Source organism: Hydra vulgaris, chromosome 13 (genome assembly GCF_038396675.1).
Source record: "Hydra vulgaris chromosome 13, alternate assembly HydraT2T_AEP".
NCBI classification, from domain to species: domain Eukaryota; kingdom Metazoa; phylum Cnidaria; class Hydrozoa; order Anthoathecata; family Hydridae; genus Hydra; species Hydra vulgaris.
In genome coordinates, this window is record NC_088932.1 from 31,658,596 (window position 1) to 31,678,027 (window position 19,432).

A 19,432-nucleotide genomic window follows, 5' to 3' on the forward strand; every position below is an offset into this window, starting at 1 on the left:
GAATGTTAACATTTTAAATATACATTTTATATTAACATATTCGAATCGTCATTACGCACCGTCATTACCACCATTGGATCTGTCGGGTGCATATTTCAACAAACTCATGATATCTGTTCTGACTTCAGCAACCGTAGCAGTCGCTTTACTAAGCATGACGCTTTCTATAAAAAAAGGTATTACCTGAGTAATTTGCAACAAATACAGCAAAAACTTGAAATTAAAGTAGCACCAAAGCATCAAATTGTGTTTTTCAATAACAGATAACATTACTCATGACTTACCAACAACAACCTTAAAAATGTTTGTGCCTTCAAATTTCTCTTTACCCTTGCCGCCAGCCATGTTGAACTTTAGTTGTAAACCATTGGTCATCAACCTACAATAAAAAGTTATAATTTTTATAAATACATTAAACTTTGATACAATATCAGGTTAGGTAGCGCAATGGCACCGCGTATACCGCGGAATTCCGAATGGTTTTAAAATTTCAAAAATTCAATGACCTTTTTTTTGTAGAAATAGGTCAATTTCAATAAAAATTATACATATATATATAAATTTATTTTATTTTTAAATTTTTTGAAAACTTTTTTTAATTTTTGTATGAGTAATGGCTAAAAAAGCCTAAAAATCAAATATATATATATTTATAAACTTGTACGTATGGAAAACATTTCATATATATATATATATATATATATATATATATATATATATATATATATATATATATATATATATATATATATATATATATATATATATATATATATATATATATATATATATATATATATATATATATATATATAAATATAAACAACTGCATGTATAGGTAAGCAAAATGTGATGAAATTGCTTACCTTTCTTTAAATAACATTTAGTAGAAAAAGAATAGGGAAAAGGAAGAATAATGAAAATAAATTATTCCCTGACCCAACCCAAACTCTTCGATGTGTTATCAACTCCCTTGAGAGTTCTCCTTAAATCAGTCGATGTATGTACTGAAGCCCTCAACTATCCCTAAACCAGTGTGACGTCATAGCGCTTAACAAAGTATGCAATATCAGTTATATATATATATATATATATATATATATATATATATATATATATATATATATATATATATATATATATATATATACATAACATTGATAATATATATTTTATATTTATATAATATAAAATTAGTATAGTCAAATATACTAACATACATAGTAAAACAATTTAATCAAACTCTAAAAAACTACTTACTTAAACAAACTCGAAAACAAATTCAAGCAAATTCTTTATGCAATACACACTGATGAAATAAAAAAAATATCTATTTAATATTTATCACTAATGCATCGCAAATTAAGCAATATGGTATCGTTAAATTGACAAACTCAAAACCTTATGAAACGGCAACAGATGGCCAAAATCAATGACTCGTAAAGTTACGCATGCGTATTTGAGTTCTCAGAATGCAAAACGAACGGTGGAACTCCTAATATAGACGTTGAATTAACGTTGATTCAACGTCGCGTTAAGTTGATCGTTTTTAACGAATTTTCAACGTTGATAAAATGTTGATTTTTGGTTATATGACGTCGCGACTAAAAATCAACCGTAAATTAACGTTGAAATAACGTCGTGTGTCCACTGGGATAGATACTAGTTGTAATCTATTCTGCTACATATTGATTAAATAAGTTTGTTAAATTACAACAATGCTATCAATTTCACCGGCAGTTTTAGAATTCTGACTAAGAAAGAGTTTATATTTAAGAAAAACTGCCAATATACGATCAGAACAGATCATATTATGATGTTTATTTCACCTAAAAAAAGTATTCATTTAAAAATCTTATTCAAATCTAGACAAGAATCGTTATGGTCTGGATTTTTTCACCACAAATATTTTTATCTTATGTTACAGCAAAACTCAAAAATTTTTCCGTTTTAGTTTTTTTTTGTCTTATCAAAATTCAGAGACCTGATCATTTAATGGAAACATGTCGTGATCAGCAAAACATCATTCAAACGCTGTAATATTTTAAAATTGCCTTACAGACTTTTTTTTTTTTTATATTAAGTAAGTTCTCCTAAGTCCTAAACTCCAATGTTTGTTTATACTTATGTTATATAAGAATATTTTGCCGAATTTTTACATAAAAAAACATTCAAGTTTCATTGTAAAAAACTGCGTTTTATAAATAATTGTTTTGGGTACCCAACACAATTATTTATAAAACGCAGTTACACCAGGGTGTACTTGAAAGAGAGTACGTTAAAAAACGGCTTGTCACATTTAAAAAGTTTTGTGAAAGTATATATTGATCATTTATAAAAATCTTTTTATAAATCAAAGAAGTCTAAAAATTAGAAGAAAAAAAATGTTTTTTAATTTAGTTATATAAAGTTTACTTTACATAAAAAAAAAATTGATTTTTATTAAAAAGTTTTTTTTTCTTAACTTTATACAAAGACTTTTATAAATGATCGATATATACTTTCTTAAAACCCTTTAAATGTGACAAAACTGTTTTTTCCCATGTGCTCTTCATTTGTAATCCTGAGAACACACATAGGTCATTTATGTAAACATTACTCAGTTTAAGTGTCTACAAAAGACTATAAATATTTTACCACAAGATTGCACAAAGTAGTTTTGGAAGGAGTTCACTGTGTAAGTATATTACTTTTTTATTTTTAATTATCATATATTAAAAAATTATATTTAAAAATGTATAATAAAAAATTATGAATTAAATTTTAAATTTTTATAGTTAAAGGTAATTTTTTTTTACAGTCCACTGTAAAAAAAATTCTATTGACGCAATTCAATTGACGCAAGTAAATATGACTTGTAGCAATGACTTGTAGCAAAATAATGTTAAAACCATCCATATAACAAATCGACAGACGTTCTTGAAGACTGTGCCTCTAATTAAGATATAGTTTTTTGCATTGCGTTAAGATATCTTAAGTTAAGATATCTTAACGCGATTCAAAAAATATCTAGATATAGTAAGAGGTGTATATATTAAGATACAGTTAGGTAAATTTCCCTTCCGTAGATAATGCTAAAAAATAATAATATAAATAAGAACAATAATAACAATAAAAATAATAATAAAAATAATAATAATAATAATAATTGCAATAATCTTGGAAGCCATATACAAAATCTTTTGCAAAATTAGTGCGCGCTAATCCAGAAAAACACATGAACGTTTATCAAACGTCGCAACAACGTTTAGATAAAACGAGAAAAACCCGGATTTTTTTGTTGTTGTTCTTTATTAGAATGTTTAAAATACAAATACAAATATACAAGAGAAAAGTTACTACTGAAGATATTGTAAAAATAAATGAATAAAAAAATAAATAAAGAACGCGGATACTCAAAGAAGACCATTAGGTCTTGTCACAGAGAATCGCTGATGAAAAACTTGAAACTTAAAATTTATGCAAAGTATAAAAATCGTTATATAAATAAATGAAATTGTTAAGATTAAAAATTCCTTTTTTACAACTAGAAAAAATACAAGTATTTGATTCAATAAATATAAAGAAAGCGGACAATCGCAGAAGACCATCAAGTCTTCATCGAGAACCACTCGTAAATTTAAATATCTCATAAAAATCAAATGCATACATACATGGTCAGGTGTATAAAGCACAAGAAAAATTTAAGTGCGTTCATATACATATTCAGTTACATCACTGCATAAAAAATAAAAATGTAAATTATTCCATGTTTAAAAATACAAAAATATATCATCAGTAGACAAAATGATATCCTTAAGCTTTTTTTTAAGAGGTAACTCCATACCAAAGAAAAATCAAAATGTTTCAAAACTATTTTATTCCAAAGAGAAGCTCCACGAAATGAAATGTTTGATTTTTCAACATTAAATTTTTCAATCAAAAAAATGGCTGACGAATTAAATTGTTATTTCTCAAGTTATTTTTATCCTTTAAAGTATATAAATTATGGAAAGAAACTGGGTTGGAGTTAGTTTAACGTTTGGACATAAAACAAAGAATTCTATTTTTTAAACATTTAGCTGATATATATCAAGAACTTTCATTTCAAATAAGAGAGGCTCGGCATGATTAAATCTATCATTAAAATTAATAAGACGAGCAACATGCTTTTGTTGACGATAAAGAGGCCTAAGTTTCGATTTATTAGCACCACACACCAAGCAATATTTGCATAGTTTAAATGACAATGGATAAAGGAGTAATAAAATTGAACTAAATTACATTTATTTAAAGCACTTCTAGCTTTATACAATATTTCTATACTTTTAGCAACTTTATTACACAATAAGTTATTATTATTTTCTTATTTTCTTATTATATTCCAATTAAAGTTTTCATTGATATAGATACCCAAAAAGTTTCTATTAATTACTCTTTTTATCAGAATTTTGTCAATAAAAAGTAATGGTAAATCGCATGAAGTTTTATTACATGATTACATGAAGCAATGGTAAATCGCAAGTTTTTTTGTAAGATAATTCATAAGATGTTAAAACCAAAGTAATCGAAAAATCATACTCATCTATTTTATTAGTCACAAGAGAAATTTTACTATATAGAGGAATCTTTTGAAAGGAAGAGAAATTTTATTAGCTAAATTAAGGCCAACAGAAACAAAAAGTTTATTTAGTTCACTACTTATTACATTTAGATAAAAGGAAAATTCATAATTAACTTTTATAGTTTTGGGCAGTGAGCACGGTTTTATTTTCTGCATGCATCAGTAAGTTCTCTAAGAATTTTCCATATGTGTTTACAATTATACTTGTTCATCTCATGTAAATTTGATTAGTACAATTTCTTTTAATTTTTCCTTTGTCTTTCAAATTTTTTGGCATAATTTTTATAAAGAATCTTACTTTCGTTTGTTTTGGTTTTTAAGGAATTTGATATATAATTTTGCCTTAATTTTAGAGGATCTTCTAAGATCTTTTGTGATCCATGGTGACATTAAACTCTTGATTTTTTTATTTAATGTACATTTCGGAAAGTTTATGTCCTATATTTCATAAAAAGTTTTAAAGAAAGCGTCACAAACTTGATTAGCGTCTGTAGATACTTTAACTTGATTCCAATGAAGCAAAGATAGCTCTTTAAAAGATTTTAAATTTGCTGCGGTAAAAAAGCATTTTGAAAAACTTGTTTTCAGTTGGGATATTTTTACTGCGGCAATGTTAAACGAGATAAAAATGGGGAAGTGATCTGAGATGTCGCTTAAAACTATACCTTTTTGTAGAGATTTATGAAAAATATCATTTGTTATGATATTATCAATTAAAGTAGCTGAAGTTGACTCTTGTTGGCTTATTAGTTAAAGGAATTGCCCCATGTTCAAATATATCATTATAAAGTTTATTAACTCCACAACTGGTGTGATATTGAAAACTATCCAAATTAATATCATCCATTAAATAGTATAACTTTTTTTCTTGACTGCTTTTTCTTAAAATATCATTAATAAATATATTAAAATTTCCAATTTGACCCTAAGGTGGGCGATAGCAACAACTTAAAATTAAATTTTTGTTTTTTGTGGTTGTGATTTCAATTGTTAAAACCTCTTTGTCGTCATCAGAATTACTCATGTCAGGCCTCATAATATACCTCAAATATTCTTTAATGTAAATTATTTAACCACCGCCTCGCTTTCTATTTTTACGGTCTAAAGAAATTTTAATAAAACCTGGTAAACAGTTATTTCCATTATAAATTACGTCAACAGAGCTACACGCAAATTAAGCTAAGAAAACTGAGGTTCTTTTATATTCATAAAAAATTTTCAAAATTTTTCGATATGCTTCTAATACTAATATGCAAAATGTTTAAATTTTTGGGATTAAGAAATTCTTTTATTTCATTGGAATAATAACACAGGTCAACAAAAAAAAATTTTTTTTCTGGTGCCAAGCAAACAATTTGTTTTTTGTATAGCATATCTCATTTTGATTTCAAATATGCAACTCTTTTTTTACCATCACGTCAAGTTGTAAAGATATTTAGGTTCAAATCTTAAGTATTTAGGGTAAAATCCCTAATATTGTCGAAAAAAAAGTTAGGTTAGAAATCTCTATAAAAATACGCTTCTTTTGGTTGACATACTTTTGAATAACTTTTTTTTCGACAATATTAGGGACTTTACCCTAAATACTTAAGATTTGAACCTAAATATCTTTACAACTTGACGTGATGGTAAAAAAAGAGTTTCATTTGTGAAATCAAAATGAGAAATGCTATACAAAAAACAAATTGTTTGCTCGGCACCAGAAAAAAAATTTTTTTGTTGAGCTGTGTAATAGGAGTAGTTGCTTAGTACAGCGCCGGCTCCGATAAAATAATTTAAATACGGATCCGATTCGTGGTTTTGTAAAAAGTCATCAGTTTGAATGAAATCAAAAGAGTTTAGTTCAAAATTGTTCAAATTATTCGAACCCATTTTCTTTTTTAGATTGTACCTAAGTAAATAAAAGAAATTTTATTCAAAAATCACGCGTTATTAGTTTGTTATAAATAACTTTAGCAATTTACCTTTTTGCCTTAGTTCTTTAGCGTCTGTAACAACTTTTTTTGTGACTCGTTTGTCCGTTCGCAAGAATCCTCTTTTATAAAAAACTTTTGATTCCAAAGTTTTATTTTTATGCATTTATCAAGGATAGCTGATTTGTCTTTAAAACTTAAAAATTTCACAACGACGGTTCTGACTTTTTTTATTATTTTTTTCCTACTCGTTGTGCTCGTTCAATAATAAAGTTTCCTTGAAGTTCAAGTTTAGTTTTAAGTACATCATGGACTTTTCATTCACAATCTTCTCAACTTTTTCTGATTCCTCAATTCCATTATTTATCAAACTGTTTCGTCTACTTCGATTTTCTAGCTCTGCCAATTTATCCTTCATGGATTCAGTTACAATATTTTCTAAAATATTTAGTTTACTGTGATCAGGTTTTGCTTCGGCAAGTTCAACTAAAGCTTTGTCATATTTATCACTTGCAAAATCGACAGATTTTTTTAAATCGTTTATTTCCAGTTTCAGAATTTTATTTTCATCTTTTAAAGTTTTTACTTGATTCTCCAACTTTTTAATTTTATCGTTAAAAATTTTGATAATTGTACAATTATGAAGTTCTAAAATTTCTTTTAATTGAGCAATTGTAAAATCTTTTGCTATTTTCGATTTCCTTGTTTAGTTGCAGTTCAAACACGTCCGTTCGCAATAATGTTAAAAAAATATCTCCGTAAATCAATGTTTGTTAAAGTTGATTAAAGGTTTACCATATTGACTATTATTAGTTAATTGACGTTAACGTATACGTCACTGTTCTCCAAATTGACCACCAGGTTGAAACTCTCCCCACTCCCAATTTTTTTGCATTATATCAATCATATGCAATAGTAAACACAATTTATGTTGCCAAAAAAATCTGAACTAAGTGCTAAGTATGTAAAATTTAAAAATTAAAACACATCATTTCTTTCTTTTTTTCTTTTAAAGTTAAAATAAAGTCAGCCATTATGGTTGTCAAAATAACACAATAATATTTATCTATTATATTTAAAAAAAACACTCAATAAATATATTTATAACACAAATGATATTTTCACTATTGTTTGTTTAAATTGAAATTCACTACAGCAGATTTTAGCTTTTCTGCATAATTTTTGTGTCCAATAGTTCTTTTATAATTCACCCAAGTTTTTTTAAATTTGTGATGAACAGCTTCACCACATTGTTCTGCATAGTTACCTAAGCTAGTATTATTGTGTTCTACAAAAGGGAGAATGTGACACACTAAAATATGAATTTTCCATGAAACTGTTAAATTGTAGTCAAAAATATCTTTGGTATACAGTTGAAGATTAAAAAATGAACTTTTGAAGTCTTCAATTTTAACAGAAATATCTATACCCAGTTCCAAACCGAACTCTGCTGATTTTATTAATAAAAATTTACGCAAACAATTAACTATCGGTAAAATATTAATTGCTGCAGCAAAGGTGACATCTCTCTCTAAAACATCTAGCAAGGACATTAATCTATTTGCATTGTTTCCATCTAAACCTACACCATGATACCCTCTCATTAGTATGTAATGTGTTTTCAACCAATTTTCAAAAGGTGGCCAAACACACAAAAGTAAAGTACAAAATTTATCTACAACTCCCATCAAAATGTGGAGCTCAGGTGGAGGAACAATGTGTTCTAGAAGAGTTTCTTGTTCTTCTTGTAAGTAAATTAAACGAGGATTGATAACATTTTTGTATTCCTGCATTTTCAATCTTTTTTTCCCATCACATACATATTGATCATAACACAGGTCTATGGAGCCTAAAGTTCTAAGTTTTCCTGTTTCTAGCGAGCATTCTACTTTACAATACAAACAGGCATATTTACCAGAGTGACCTGATAGTTCAAAAATACTGTTTGCACACTTTAAATCAAATGCAAGACTAAAATTTACTTCTTCAAGTTTTAGAGGAGCCAATAATTTTTGGAGATTGCCATTGTCCTCTGAAACCAACTCCACAATGGCAAGAATATAACAACGTTTTACGCCAGAATCTTCATATATTTCAGATGAAGAATAGTGATTTTTTGGATCAAAAACATTAATGATAACTTTTAAAAAGTTTTGACCACCATCTATAGAAATTCTTACCATTGCATTAAGGTTATCGATACCTCTTTTTTCTGTTATAAATTTAATAAATTCTGTTGTATTTTTTACATAAACAATATCTCTAAAAACTGTCTGATCTCCGTCAACCAGTTCCTCTGTTTTGCATTCATATAAAGAATCAAGAGTTTCCTCTAATTCAGTCATTTTAATATTAATACTTGATTCTACAACACCAGTTACGTTCCTCCGTAAAGTAGAACATAATTTTTTTGTTTTGTTTTTAGAAAGTTCTAATTCATTCGATAGCTCCATAATAGTTTGGAATGAGATCTAGTTTACTTTCTTTCTTTTTGACTTAATTTTATTAACTCCAACTGTAACCGAGAGAAGATTTCCTCCTGTAGACAACATGAACTGCTCTCCGCTTACAATGTTTTCACGTTCCATTTTGCGTTTTAACAATCCAGAAACTATTTGTTCTGCATTTTTCTCTCCAAGCGACTCACTTATATCTATGATACTGCTTACAGCGTTACTTTTGCAACAAGTATGAGGAACTCCTCTGCCTAAAATTAACAGTGATAATTTAACAAGTATTTTAAAATAACTAAAAATTGAATAAGAAATAAAACAATAAAACTATTAAATCAAACTTTACAGTTTGATTTTAAAATTTATCAAACAATATAGAATTTTAAAGTTATTAAAAACAATATAAATTTTTAAAAATTTATTTGAACAAACAAGTTAACAATATCTACAAAGTGCAAAACATTTGCACTTGTAAAAAGAATCTAAATAGTTGTGGATTATTTCTACATTATAAACTTTTTTATATAACAGATTTGATTGATAAAAAATAAAGGAAAAATACATTTCAATAAAATTTATTTAAATTATAAAACCGTAATATTTTTTATTCATACTAAGATTTAAATAGCAAAGACTACAGATTTTCTCAGTTGTATTTGGCTCTGTATCAACATGTATCTCAGTTGTATTTGGCTCTGTATCAACATTTTTTTGGATACCTAGCAGTGAGGAGGTTCGTCTAATACTGCTTCTATCAACATATATATATATATATATATATATATATATATATATATATATATATATATATATATATATATATATATATATATATATATATATATATATATATATATATATATATATATATATATATATATATATATATATATATATATTATATATATATATATATATATATATATATATATATATATATATATATATAATATATATATATAATATATATATATATATATATATATATATATATATATATATAATATATATATATATATATATATATATATATATATATATATATATATATATATATATATATATATATATATATATATATATATATATATATATATATATATATATATATATATATATATATATTATATATATATATTATATATATATATATATATATATATATATATATATATATATATATATATATATATATATATATATATGTAAATTATGTTAGTGTATTTTAAAAATAGAGTGCTCAATGTTCTTAAAGAACAGAGCAATAATAAATTAGTAAAAAACACTTATCTTTTAACTTTTTCTTCTACTTGAAGTTTCACCATTGCTGGATCATCAGGAAAAGTACAGGAAGAGTATCAGGAAGGAACTCTTCCTGATGATCCAGCAATGATGAAACTTCAAGTAGAAGAAAAAGTTAGATAAGCGTTTTTTACTAATTTAATTTATATATATATATATATATATATATATATATATATATATATATATATATATATATATATATATATATTTATATATACATATACATATATATAAGTAATAATTAACTCATACAAAAGTACCTTTGATATACTCTCTAACCAGTTGGAAAGATATGCAGTTTCTCCTTTGTTTAGACTAAACAAATTTCTTCTGCAGTTGGAACAAACTACTGAAGGACAAACATCAAGATCAATATCAAAGTTTGGCCAAATGTATTCTTGAATATTTTTGCATACTGAGGGTGTTATAAGCATTAGAGTTTTTGATCTGATACCTTTATTTGTCAAGCAAACTGCACAAGTACACATTTTAAATTCTGTCGCCATGTTGGAAAATAATAGTTATATCTGGAAAAAAGCCGTAAATAATTTATTTTGAATGCCATAATGGCTGGCTATATTTAAAATATAGGGAAAAAAAAGCAAAAAATGATATGTTTTAATTTTTAAAATTTACATACTTAGCACTTAGTTCAGATTTTTTTGGCAACATAAATTGTGTTTACTATTGCATATGATTGATATAATGCAAAAAAATTGGGAGTGGGGAGAGTTTCAACCTGGTGGTCAATTTGGAGAACAGTGACGTAACGTATAAAATTTATTAACTGTTAACACTGACTTATTTAGCCAATATTGTAAACGGTTAATCAACGTTTGACAATTATATAAATTTTATTAATTTAATTTTAATAATAAAGTAAGTACATTAAAAGGTTTGAAACGAACGCTTTAATCTTTTTAATGTATACGTTATTAAACATTTACATTATTGATTTATATTGTAAACGTTTAATCAACGTTTAATAAAACAACAAAAATTTTAAATCAACCGTTTATTTTTTGTTAATAATTGTTCGCTAAAAGTTTTAACCATTTTTTGATCAATATTGACTATGAACTACGTTGGTATGGGGTGCGTTAATTTTCGGACTTTAGGGTGGTAATCATATAAAAAGGTGACTTTAAGAATTAAAAAAAAACCTACTATATTTAAATGTTTATATAGTCTCTTGGAGAGAATTAGCTTAATTTAAAAAAAAACAACGTACGTTTGGTTGATCCATAATGGGGGAAAAAGTCACAAAGTCAGCGAAACTGATCACATTTCAAAATGCTCTAAATCAATTCGTCTTTATCTGTTTTCAATTAAGTTTTAGCATATTCTACAGTACATCTTAATACTCCATTTAAGCGTCAGATTTTACGTAAATCAAAATATTAAAAAAGTTATTGACTTTTTTGGATGAACCAATAGATTTTCAATAGTTTTGTGCGAAGTTTATATTGTAGACTTTTTCAATGCAGCAAAAAATAAAATAAAACAGCATAAAGGAAAGTAACCATTGCAAAAATTGAAACTAAAAAAAAAAATCTGTACTCAAAACCAACTATTCTCCGTTAAAATAAAGCAAATCTCTGGTTTCTAAACTAATGAGATAAAAGTAGTTGTATTACTGTGATATTATTATAGTGTATTAAGGTACACTTGGAAATAATTTTTATAAGCCTATGATTTTAATAACTAATTAACAAAGAAGATCAGAATAAATAATTAACCAAAGAGGTCAATATAACTAATTAACCAAGGAGGTCAGAATAAATAATTAACCGAGGAGGTCAGAATAACTAATGAACCGAGGAGGTTAAAATAAACCAAGATGGTCATGTTAACTAACTAACCTAGAAGGTCAGAATTACTAATTAACCAAGTAATCAAAAAAACTATTTAACCAAGGAGGTCAGAACAACTATTAAACCAAAGAGAACAGAATAACTAACTATCCAAGGAGCTCACAATAACTTACTAGCCAAGAAGTTCAGATTATCTAGTTAAGCAAAATGGTCAGAAAACTAGTTAATCAAGGTCAAAATAAAAAAATTACTCGAAGTGGTCAGATTAAATAACTAACCAAGAAGATCAGAGTAACTAATTAACCAAGATGGTCAGAATAACTATTTAACCGTGGAGTTCAGAATAAGTAGTTACCAATGAGGTCAGAATTACTAATTAACCGAGATTTCAGATTAGTTAAGCAAGGAGGTCAGAATAACAATAGACTAAGAAGATCATAATGACTAATTATCAAGGAGGTCAGATTAACTAATTAACTGAGGTCAGAATATCTATTTAACCAAGGAGGTCAAAATAATTTATTAACCAAGGTGGTCAGATTTTTTTTACCGCAGGTCAGATTTTTTTACCGCAGATGTGAATTAAAATACAAAGCCTTTTTAGTTTGAATTGCTTATGTTTTTTGCGAGGGTTTTTTCAAAAAACAAAATAATTTTTTTTTTATAAGCTATTAAACTAAAATGAACTGATTACATTTATGAAATCCTAGGATTTATAAGCCTGCTCTGAATCCCAAGATTAGAATATTCCCGGGTTTAAGCGAATTAGGGGTCAACGTATGTAAAACCACCACGAATGTCATCTTTTTTTTTTTCAATGCAAATCCAACATTGAACCAATGTCATGTGTTTAATATATATATATATATATATATATATATATATATATATATATATATATATATATATATATATATATATATATATATATATATATATATATATATATATATTATATATATATATATATATATATATATATATATATATATATATATATATATATATATATATATAAACAAACAGTTTACGTTCGAATATATTTACTTTATTAGTAGCTTTTAAATGCTTCGAAATTCAAGACAAAAAATTGCTTTTTACGCTTTGATAATTTATGATGTTTTTTTTTCTTTACATATGTGTAGGACTAAATAGTTAAATTCAAGTCTTAGTTTCGTTATTTAAATATTCATTTAAACAATTAGTAAATTAATATACTAATGTATATTAATTTACTAATTGTAAATAAGTAAAGTAATATACTAATGTCTATTTATTTAAGGTTGTAAATAACCTTATATAAATGGACATTAGTATATTACTTATTTTCACTTATATATACAATTATTGTATAGTATTTAATGTATACTACGAATAAGACACTTGCAACTATAGGAGGTAAATTAACTTAAATGTATGTTAATAATACGTACTGCACTTACTTTTAACAGTATTTTTTGTTGTTGTTGAGAATTTATATATGATGCATTAGTTTGTTTATTACAATTTTATTGTCAAATTGTCCTGCTGGGGCAGGTTGAGCAGCTTGGTAAACTTTAGGTAGTGACTTTTAAAACAAATCCAAAAAAGATTAACCAAATTTTGTTAGGTAAAATTATTTTTCTAATTGTGAAAGTTAACTATTTACATAATTATGTGAATCCGCCGCACTATTCAAGAACTCTGTTAGATTTAGTAATAATTTCTTAACTAGCCTTGCTTGACTCAACATTGAGTGTTATTTTAGTTGCATGTGTTTGCTTATTAAAAAGTTTTTCATTCATTTTTTATTGTTGATGCAATAAGCAACATTAGCGTAATTTAGATTTTCATCAAAAATAAAAGTCACTTAATCAGCCTAATCACTTTATTAAATATGTTGATTATTTTTTTAAATTTTATTTTTATATATAAAAATAAAATGTCGGCAAATATAATTTAGAAGTCTAATAAAACTTTTTATGATATAATACTATATAAATTATGATTCTCTTCTACATTAAGATATAAAACAATAATAACATCTTAATAACTTAAATTTAATACAAAAAACTTTTTTGTTTTAGACTATTTTTCAATGGCTGATCGTGAAGTAGGAAAAGCATACCCAGAACTTTTAAAAAACTTTCGGAAGCGTCGCAATGAAAGCGATGTTTTATATTCACTAATGAATGAGAAAAAATCTGAACTGAATTTAGAGCATGCTGAAAGTTGTCTTAGTATTGGAGCCGGACTTGGAGAATACGATATTCAATTTATAAAACTATGTATGCCAAATCTTAAAAAGTTTATCGCAATCGAAAGCAACGAGTTTTGCGCCAAGGAATTAAATTCAAACATACAAGCTCAACTACCACATATCGACAAAACTGTTTATCAAGAGTCAATTCAAAACTGGGATGGTCCAAAAAATGAAATTGATGTCATCCTAATATTTCACATGTTGTACGATCTTAGCAAGGAAGACAGAATAAATCTAATGCAAAAATGTTTTCAGAATTGGCTAAAACCTTCAACCGGGGTTGTTGTTGTAATACACATGAGCGATGACGAGGTGGAAAAAGTTAACGTTATGCAGATGATATATAGAGAAATGGAAGGATGGAGCCTTTTGCTTGAAGCAAAAGAGCTTAAAGAAGAAATACGATCTTTGAACCTAGTTATTCATCCAGAATACAAGTACAAGTGCATAATGAATCTACAAAACCTTGATGTTGGTACCTTAAAAGAAATGCATAGTTATGAAACCCAAAAAGTTACTTCTGACATTGATAAGTTATTGAAAAAAATTGCTCCTGACGGGTATGGACAGTATATTGCAGAATTGTTTGTAATCAGAAATCCGTTAATTAGCAATGAAAACTAGAACGCATATTGTGTGTGTGTATATATATAGAAATAAAAAATAATATATATATATATATATATATATATATATATATATATATATATATATATATATATATATATATATATATATATATATATATATATATATATATATATATATATATATATATATATATATATATATATATATATATATATATTATGCGAGATTTACTTTATTGCATTAAAAAGTCTCATATATTGTAAAATGGAAAAATATATGACAGAATCCTTGACACTGTGGTTACGGTGTTTTTTTTGAAATTAAGAATATATTCTCAACCCGTAAAAAGCGTCCGTGATGACGGAAACTTTCTAATTTAAGCATATTTTTATGAAATATTAATAACGCCATTAAGTGTTTTTAAGCATATTTTTATGAAACATTTATAACGCCATTATGCAGCCGTGGCGCAGTAGTTAGAGCGCTTGCTTTATAAGCAGGAGATCCAGGTTTGAATCGAGCTTTGGACATATTTTCGCGTCACGGTATGGAAGGAGGCGTGAACTTCCTGGTTGAATGCACTACCGCGGTGCTCAGTGACAAGACCGTTAGGACTTCTTGTGGCACCAAAAATAAAAAATTAAAAAAAAAAAGTTAATAATAACATAACTTTTAATAATAATAATAATGATAAAATAAGAAATCATAAAAATCTGAGAAATCACACTTAATAAGCCTTTAAGGAAACTGTAGGTTTAACACGCCAAGATATTTTCATTCTATTTAATTTATGACTATGAAGTATATAACGTCTGAACATGGATTCTGCAGCCGTATTCTCATCTCTCCGTTAAGCTCATGCGGTAGTGGTGTAGTGGTAAGAGCGCTCGCTTTGTAAGCGAGGGGTTCAGAGTTCGACTCCCGCCACGTCCCTGGAAGTACCACGCTCAGCTTAGTTTCTCTGCGCAGCGGCCTTGCTCGGCAAGGTTCGTGTTTCGGAGTTAAAGAGTTGAGAGAGGGTTGCACCACGAATAATAACTAAAAAAATAAAAAACACAAAAAAATGAGTAGCCTCCTCGACTGTAATGGCCCCCCTCGGGCCTTGGGGAGGTGTAATAATCTAAAAAATAATCTAAAAAAAAAAAAAAAAAGCTTAACGGAGCTTTTGTCTGAAATTTCATTACATTATTTCTAAGTAAAGAAATGACGAAAATTTATATAAGTTCGTTAAAATAAAACTTATACCAAAATAAAACATTTATGTTTAAAAAATTATAATTTTAAATAAACTTTTTTTTAATGTAATTTAAAAGAAATTTTTGACTAACGCTCTGTTAAGCTTAACGGAGAGATGAGAATACGGCTACTGAACATCAGAACCTGAATTGGGTGATATATCTCTAATAAGTATGTCTTACGCTCTCTTCCACAGATAAAAAAATATTTATTTGAAGGTCAGGGTTAGAGTTTAGAGTTAATTTTACAAATTAGAACAACCGAATCCATACCTTACCTCTATTTGGTACAGCCATAACCCTATCCCTGACCCAATATATGACCTATATTTCCGTAAACCTTGCCCTCACTGGATCTATTTTTTAAATATGTAGATGGGTGCATTATTTTAAACGTAATTGTGACAAGCGCAAAAAAAAAAATTTTTTTTTTTTTAATAGTCGCTTTCGTGAGGGACAATTGAAAAAGTCTTTTTTCGAAACGAATCATTTCGCAAATTTCTTTTTTCAAGTCATTATTACGGCAATTAAGTTGTTTTTTTCGTATAAAGTCGGAAATTTTGATCGGAAAAAAGTTTAAAATCACTTTTTTGGAACAGAAACCTTAAGTTGTATAAATTCACCAGTGACTACATGAAAAAATTATTGACGATGAGAAGAATGATTTTGACGCTTGCTACTTTATTACTGATTTCTTATAATAATATTGCAATTTCTTTCTTTTTATTTCATTACAAAAAAATTTTTTTAATTTCTTGTTAAACTTTTTCCTGATACACAAGATGCCGAAAATATTGTAAAAAAACTAGATCAATTAATAAAATGCTTTAATTTCGAAAAAAATCTTATACATGGGCAGTAGGGTGTATGTATATATATATATATATATATATATATATATATATATATATATATATATATATATATATATATATATATATATATATATGTATGTATGTATTATATATATATATATATATATATATATATATATATATATATATATGTATGTATATATATATATATATATATATATATATATATATATATATATATGTATAAATATAAATATATATATATATATATATATATATATATATATATATATATATAAGTATATATATATATATATATATATATATATATATATATATATATATATATATATATATACATATATATATATATATATATATATATATATATATATATATATATATATATATATATATATATATATATATATAACACATCGCTCAATAAGTCCGTAGGATAGCTAATAAAACAACAACATTTTGACATAATTTGATTTTATTCATCAACATAGTCTCCTTTTAAGGCGATACAGTCATTCCAGCGCTTCTCTAACTTTTCGATACCATGTTTGTAGAACGATTTATCTTTTCCTTCAAAATATGCTTCAGTTTCGGCGATGACCTCCTCATTCGATCCAAATCTCTTTCCCTGGAGCATCCTTTTGAGATCTGAGAACAGCCAATAATCGCTGGAGGCCAAATCAGGCGAGTATGGTGGATGGGGCAACAATTCGAAGTGTAATTCATTCATTTTTACCATTGTTTTCATTGACTTGTGACACGGTGCATTGTCTTGATGAAAGAGAATTTCTTTCTTCTTCATGTGCGGTCGCTTTTCGTCAATTACAGCCTTCAATCGTTCGAATAATGCCATGTAATATTCGCTGTTGATCGTTTTACCTTTCTCAAGATAATCAATGAACAATATACCATGGCTATCCCAAAATATGGAGGCCATAACCTTGCCAGCAGAAGTTTGAGCCTTTGGGCGCTTTGGGCGGCTTTCACCCGCTGGTGTCCACTCAGCCGACTGTCGATTTTACTCAGGAGTGAAATGGTGGATCCATGTTTCATCCATTGTGACGTAGCGACGCAAAAAATCCTTTTTATCTCGGTGAAATAGTGCCAGACATGCTTTAGAATCATCGATTTGTTGTTGTTTTTGGTCCGGTGTTAGCAAACGCGGCACCCATTTCGAACAAAGCTTTCTCATACCCAAATGTTCGTGTAATATTGTAAACACACTGACTTCTGATATCTTTATGGCCTCGGCAATCTCCTTCAATTTCAATTTGCGGTCGGATAAGACGATTTTATGGATTTTTTTGATGTTTTCCTCAGTAACTGCCGAATTTGGGCGACCGGAGCGTTCAGCATCATCGGTGTTTGTACGACCACGTTTAAAGTCAGCAAACCACTTTTCAACCATTTGCCTCGATGGAGAGGAGTCCGAATAACACTTATCAAGCCATTGTTTGGTCTGCACTGTGTTTTTTCCCATCAAAAAGCAATGCTTAATGAGCACACGAAATTCTGATTTTTCCATTTTTTTCAATTCACAAAAGTTGATTCAATCGTTCACACACTAACTTGGTAAATAATGGTCCGATTGTCATGAAACTTTGACAGATATCGTTTGAAGGTTGGTACTTTCTAAAAACAATACGGATTCGGTATTTGTGTTGCCATCTATATGTCATCCTACGGACTTATTGAGCGATGTGTTATATATATATATATATATATATATATATATATATATATATATATATATATATATATATATATATATATATATATATATATATATATATATATATATATATATATATATATATATATATATATATATAAGTATATACAGTATCGGAAAAAACGAGTGCAACCAAATAATGCTAATTTAGTTTCTTTATATAAAAGTGCTGCATTTTTTCAATTTAGAGAAATAACTATGTAACTGTTTAGAGACAAAGTTCTTCAAGTTTTATTCATCACAAAGTTCATTATTTGTACACGAAAATTAATAAATTAATCAAAAGTATTAAAAAAAAGTTGATTTCCTTCTGGACAAAACAAGTGCAACTCGACAAAATGTTGACCAAGCTGTATTTCGCTATCAATATTTCGTGGCGAATCCTTTGTTGTCGATCACAGCCTTGCATCTTCGAGGCATAGATTCGATCAGGTGATCAATGAAACTTTGTGGAATTGCTGCCCAGGCCTTTTGGATTTGTTCAAACAGTTGATCCTTATTACGAACACCTTCACGAATAATTCTGCGGTTGACGATCTCCCACAGGTTCTCGATAGGGTTGAGATCCGGAGATTGAGGCGGCCAATCCATCACCGATAGGTGGTTGTCTTGAAACCACTGCTTGACTACTTTTGCAGTGTGTTTCGGATCGTTGTCTTGCTGAAAAACCCATTTTATTGGCATATTCTATTCAGCATGAGGTAACAT

The 19,432-nt window shown here is 27.1% G+C and overlaps 2 protein-coding genes across 3 annotated transcripts; one reads left to right on the forward strand and one right to left on the reverse strand.

The window, feature by feature from the left end:
• Positions 1 to 2,520: 2,520 nt before the first annotated feature.
• Positions 2,521 to 14,960, forward strand: LOC100200013 (uncharacterized). The gene is made up of 2 exons (XM_065816814.1): positions 2,521 to 2,677; positions 14,155 to 14,960. The coding sequence occupies exon 2, from the start codon at positions 14,166 to 14,168 to the stop codon at positions 14,952 to 14,954; it is 789 nt and encodes a 262-aa protein (XP_065672886.1). The 5' UTR covers positions 2,521 to 2,677; positions 14,155 to 14,165; the 3' UTR covers positions 14,955 to 14,960.
• Positions 7,508 to 10,800, reverse strand: LOC136090326 (uncharacterized). 2 transcript variants are annotated; one of them, XM_065816812.1, is made up of 2 exons: positions 10,535 to 10,800; positions 7,508 to 9,223 (listed from the first exon to the last, which is right to left on the reverse strand). In XM_065816812.1, exon 2 carries the CDS (start codon positions 8,967 to 8,969, stop codon positions 7,641 to 7,643), a length of 1,329 nt encoding a protein of 442 aa, XP_065672884.1. In that variant the 5' UTR covers positions 8,970 to 9,223; positions 10,535 to 10,800; the 3' UTR covers positions 7,508 to 7,640. The 2 variants fall into 2 exon arrangements, with proteins under 2 accessions (XP_065672884.1, XP_065672885.1); XM_065816813.1 differs by lacking the exon at positions 10,535 to 10,800 and adding an exon at positions 9,584 to 9,722.
• Positions 14,961 to 19,432: the final 4,472 nt, after the last annotated feature.

Bases quoted from the DNA above. Each gene is read 5' to 3' on its own strand.
- LOC136090326 (XM_065816812.1), bottom strand. From the start codon at position 8,969: ATGGAGCTATCGAATGAATTAGAACTTTCTAAAAACAAAACAAAAAAA.
- LOC100200013 (XM_065816814.1), top strand. From the start codon at position 14,166: ATGGCTGATCGTGAAGTAGGAAAAGCATACCCAGAACTTTTAAAAAAC.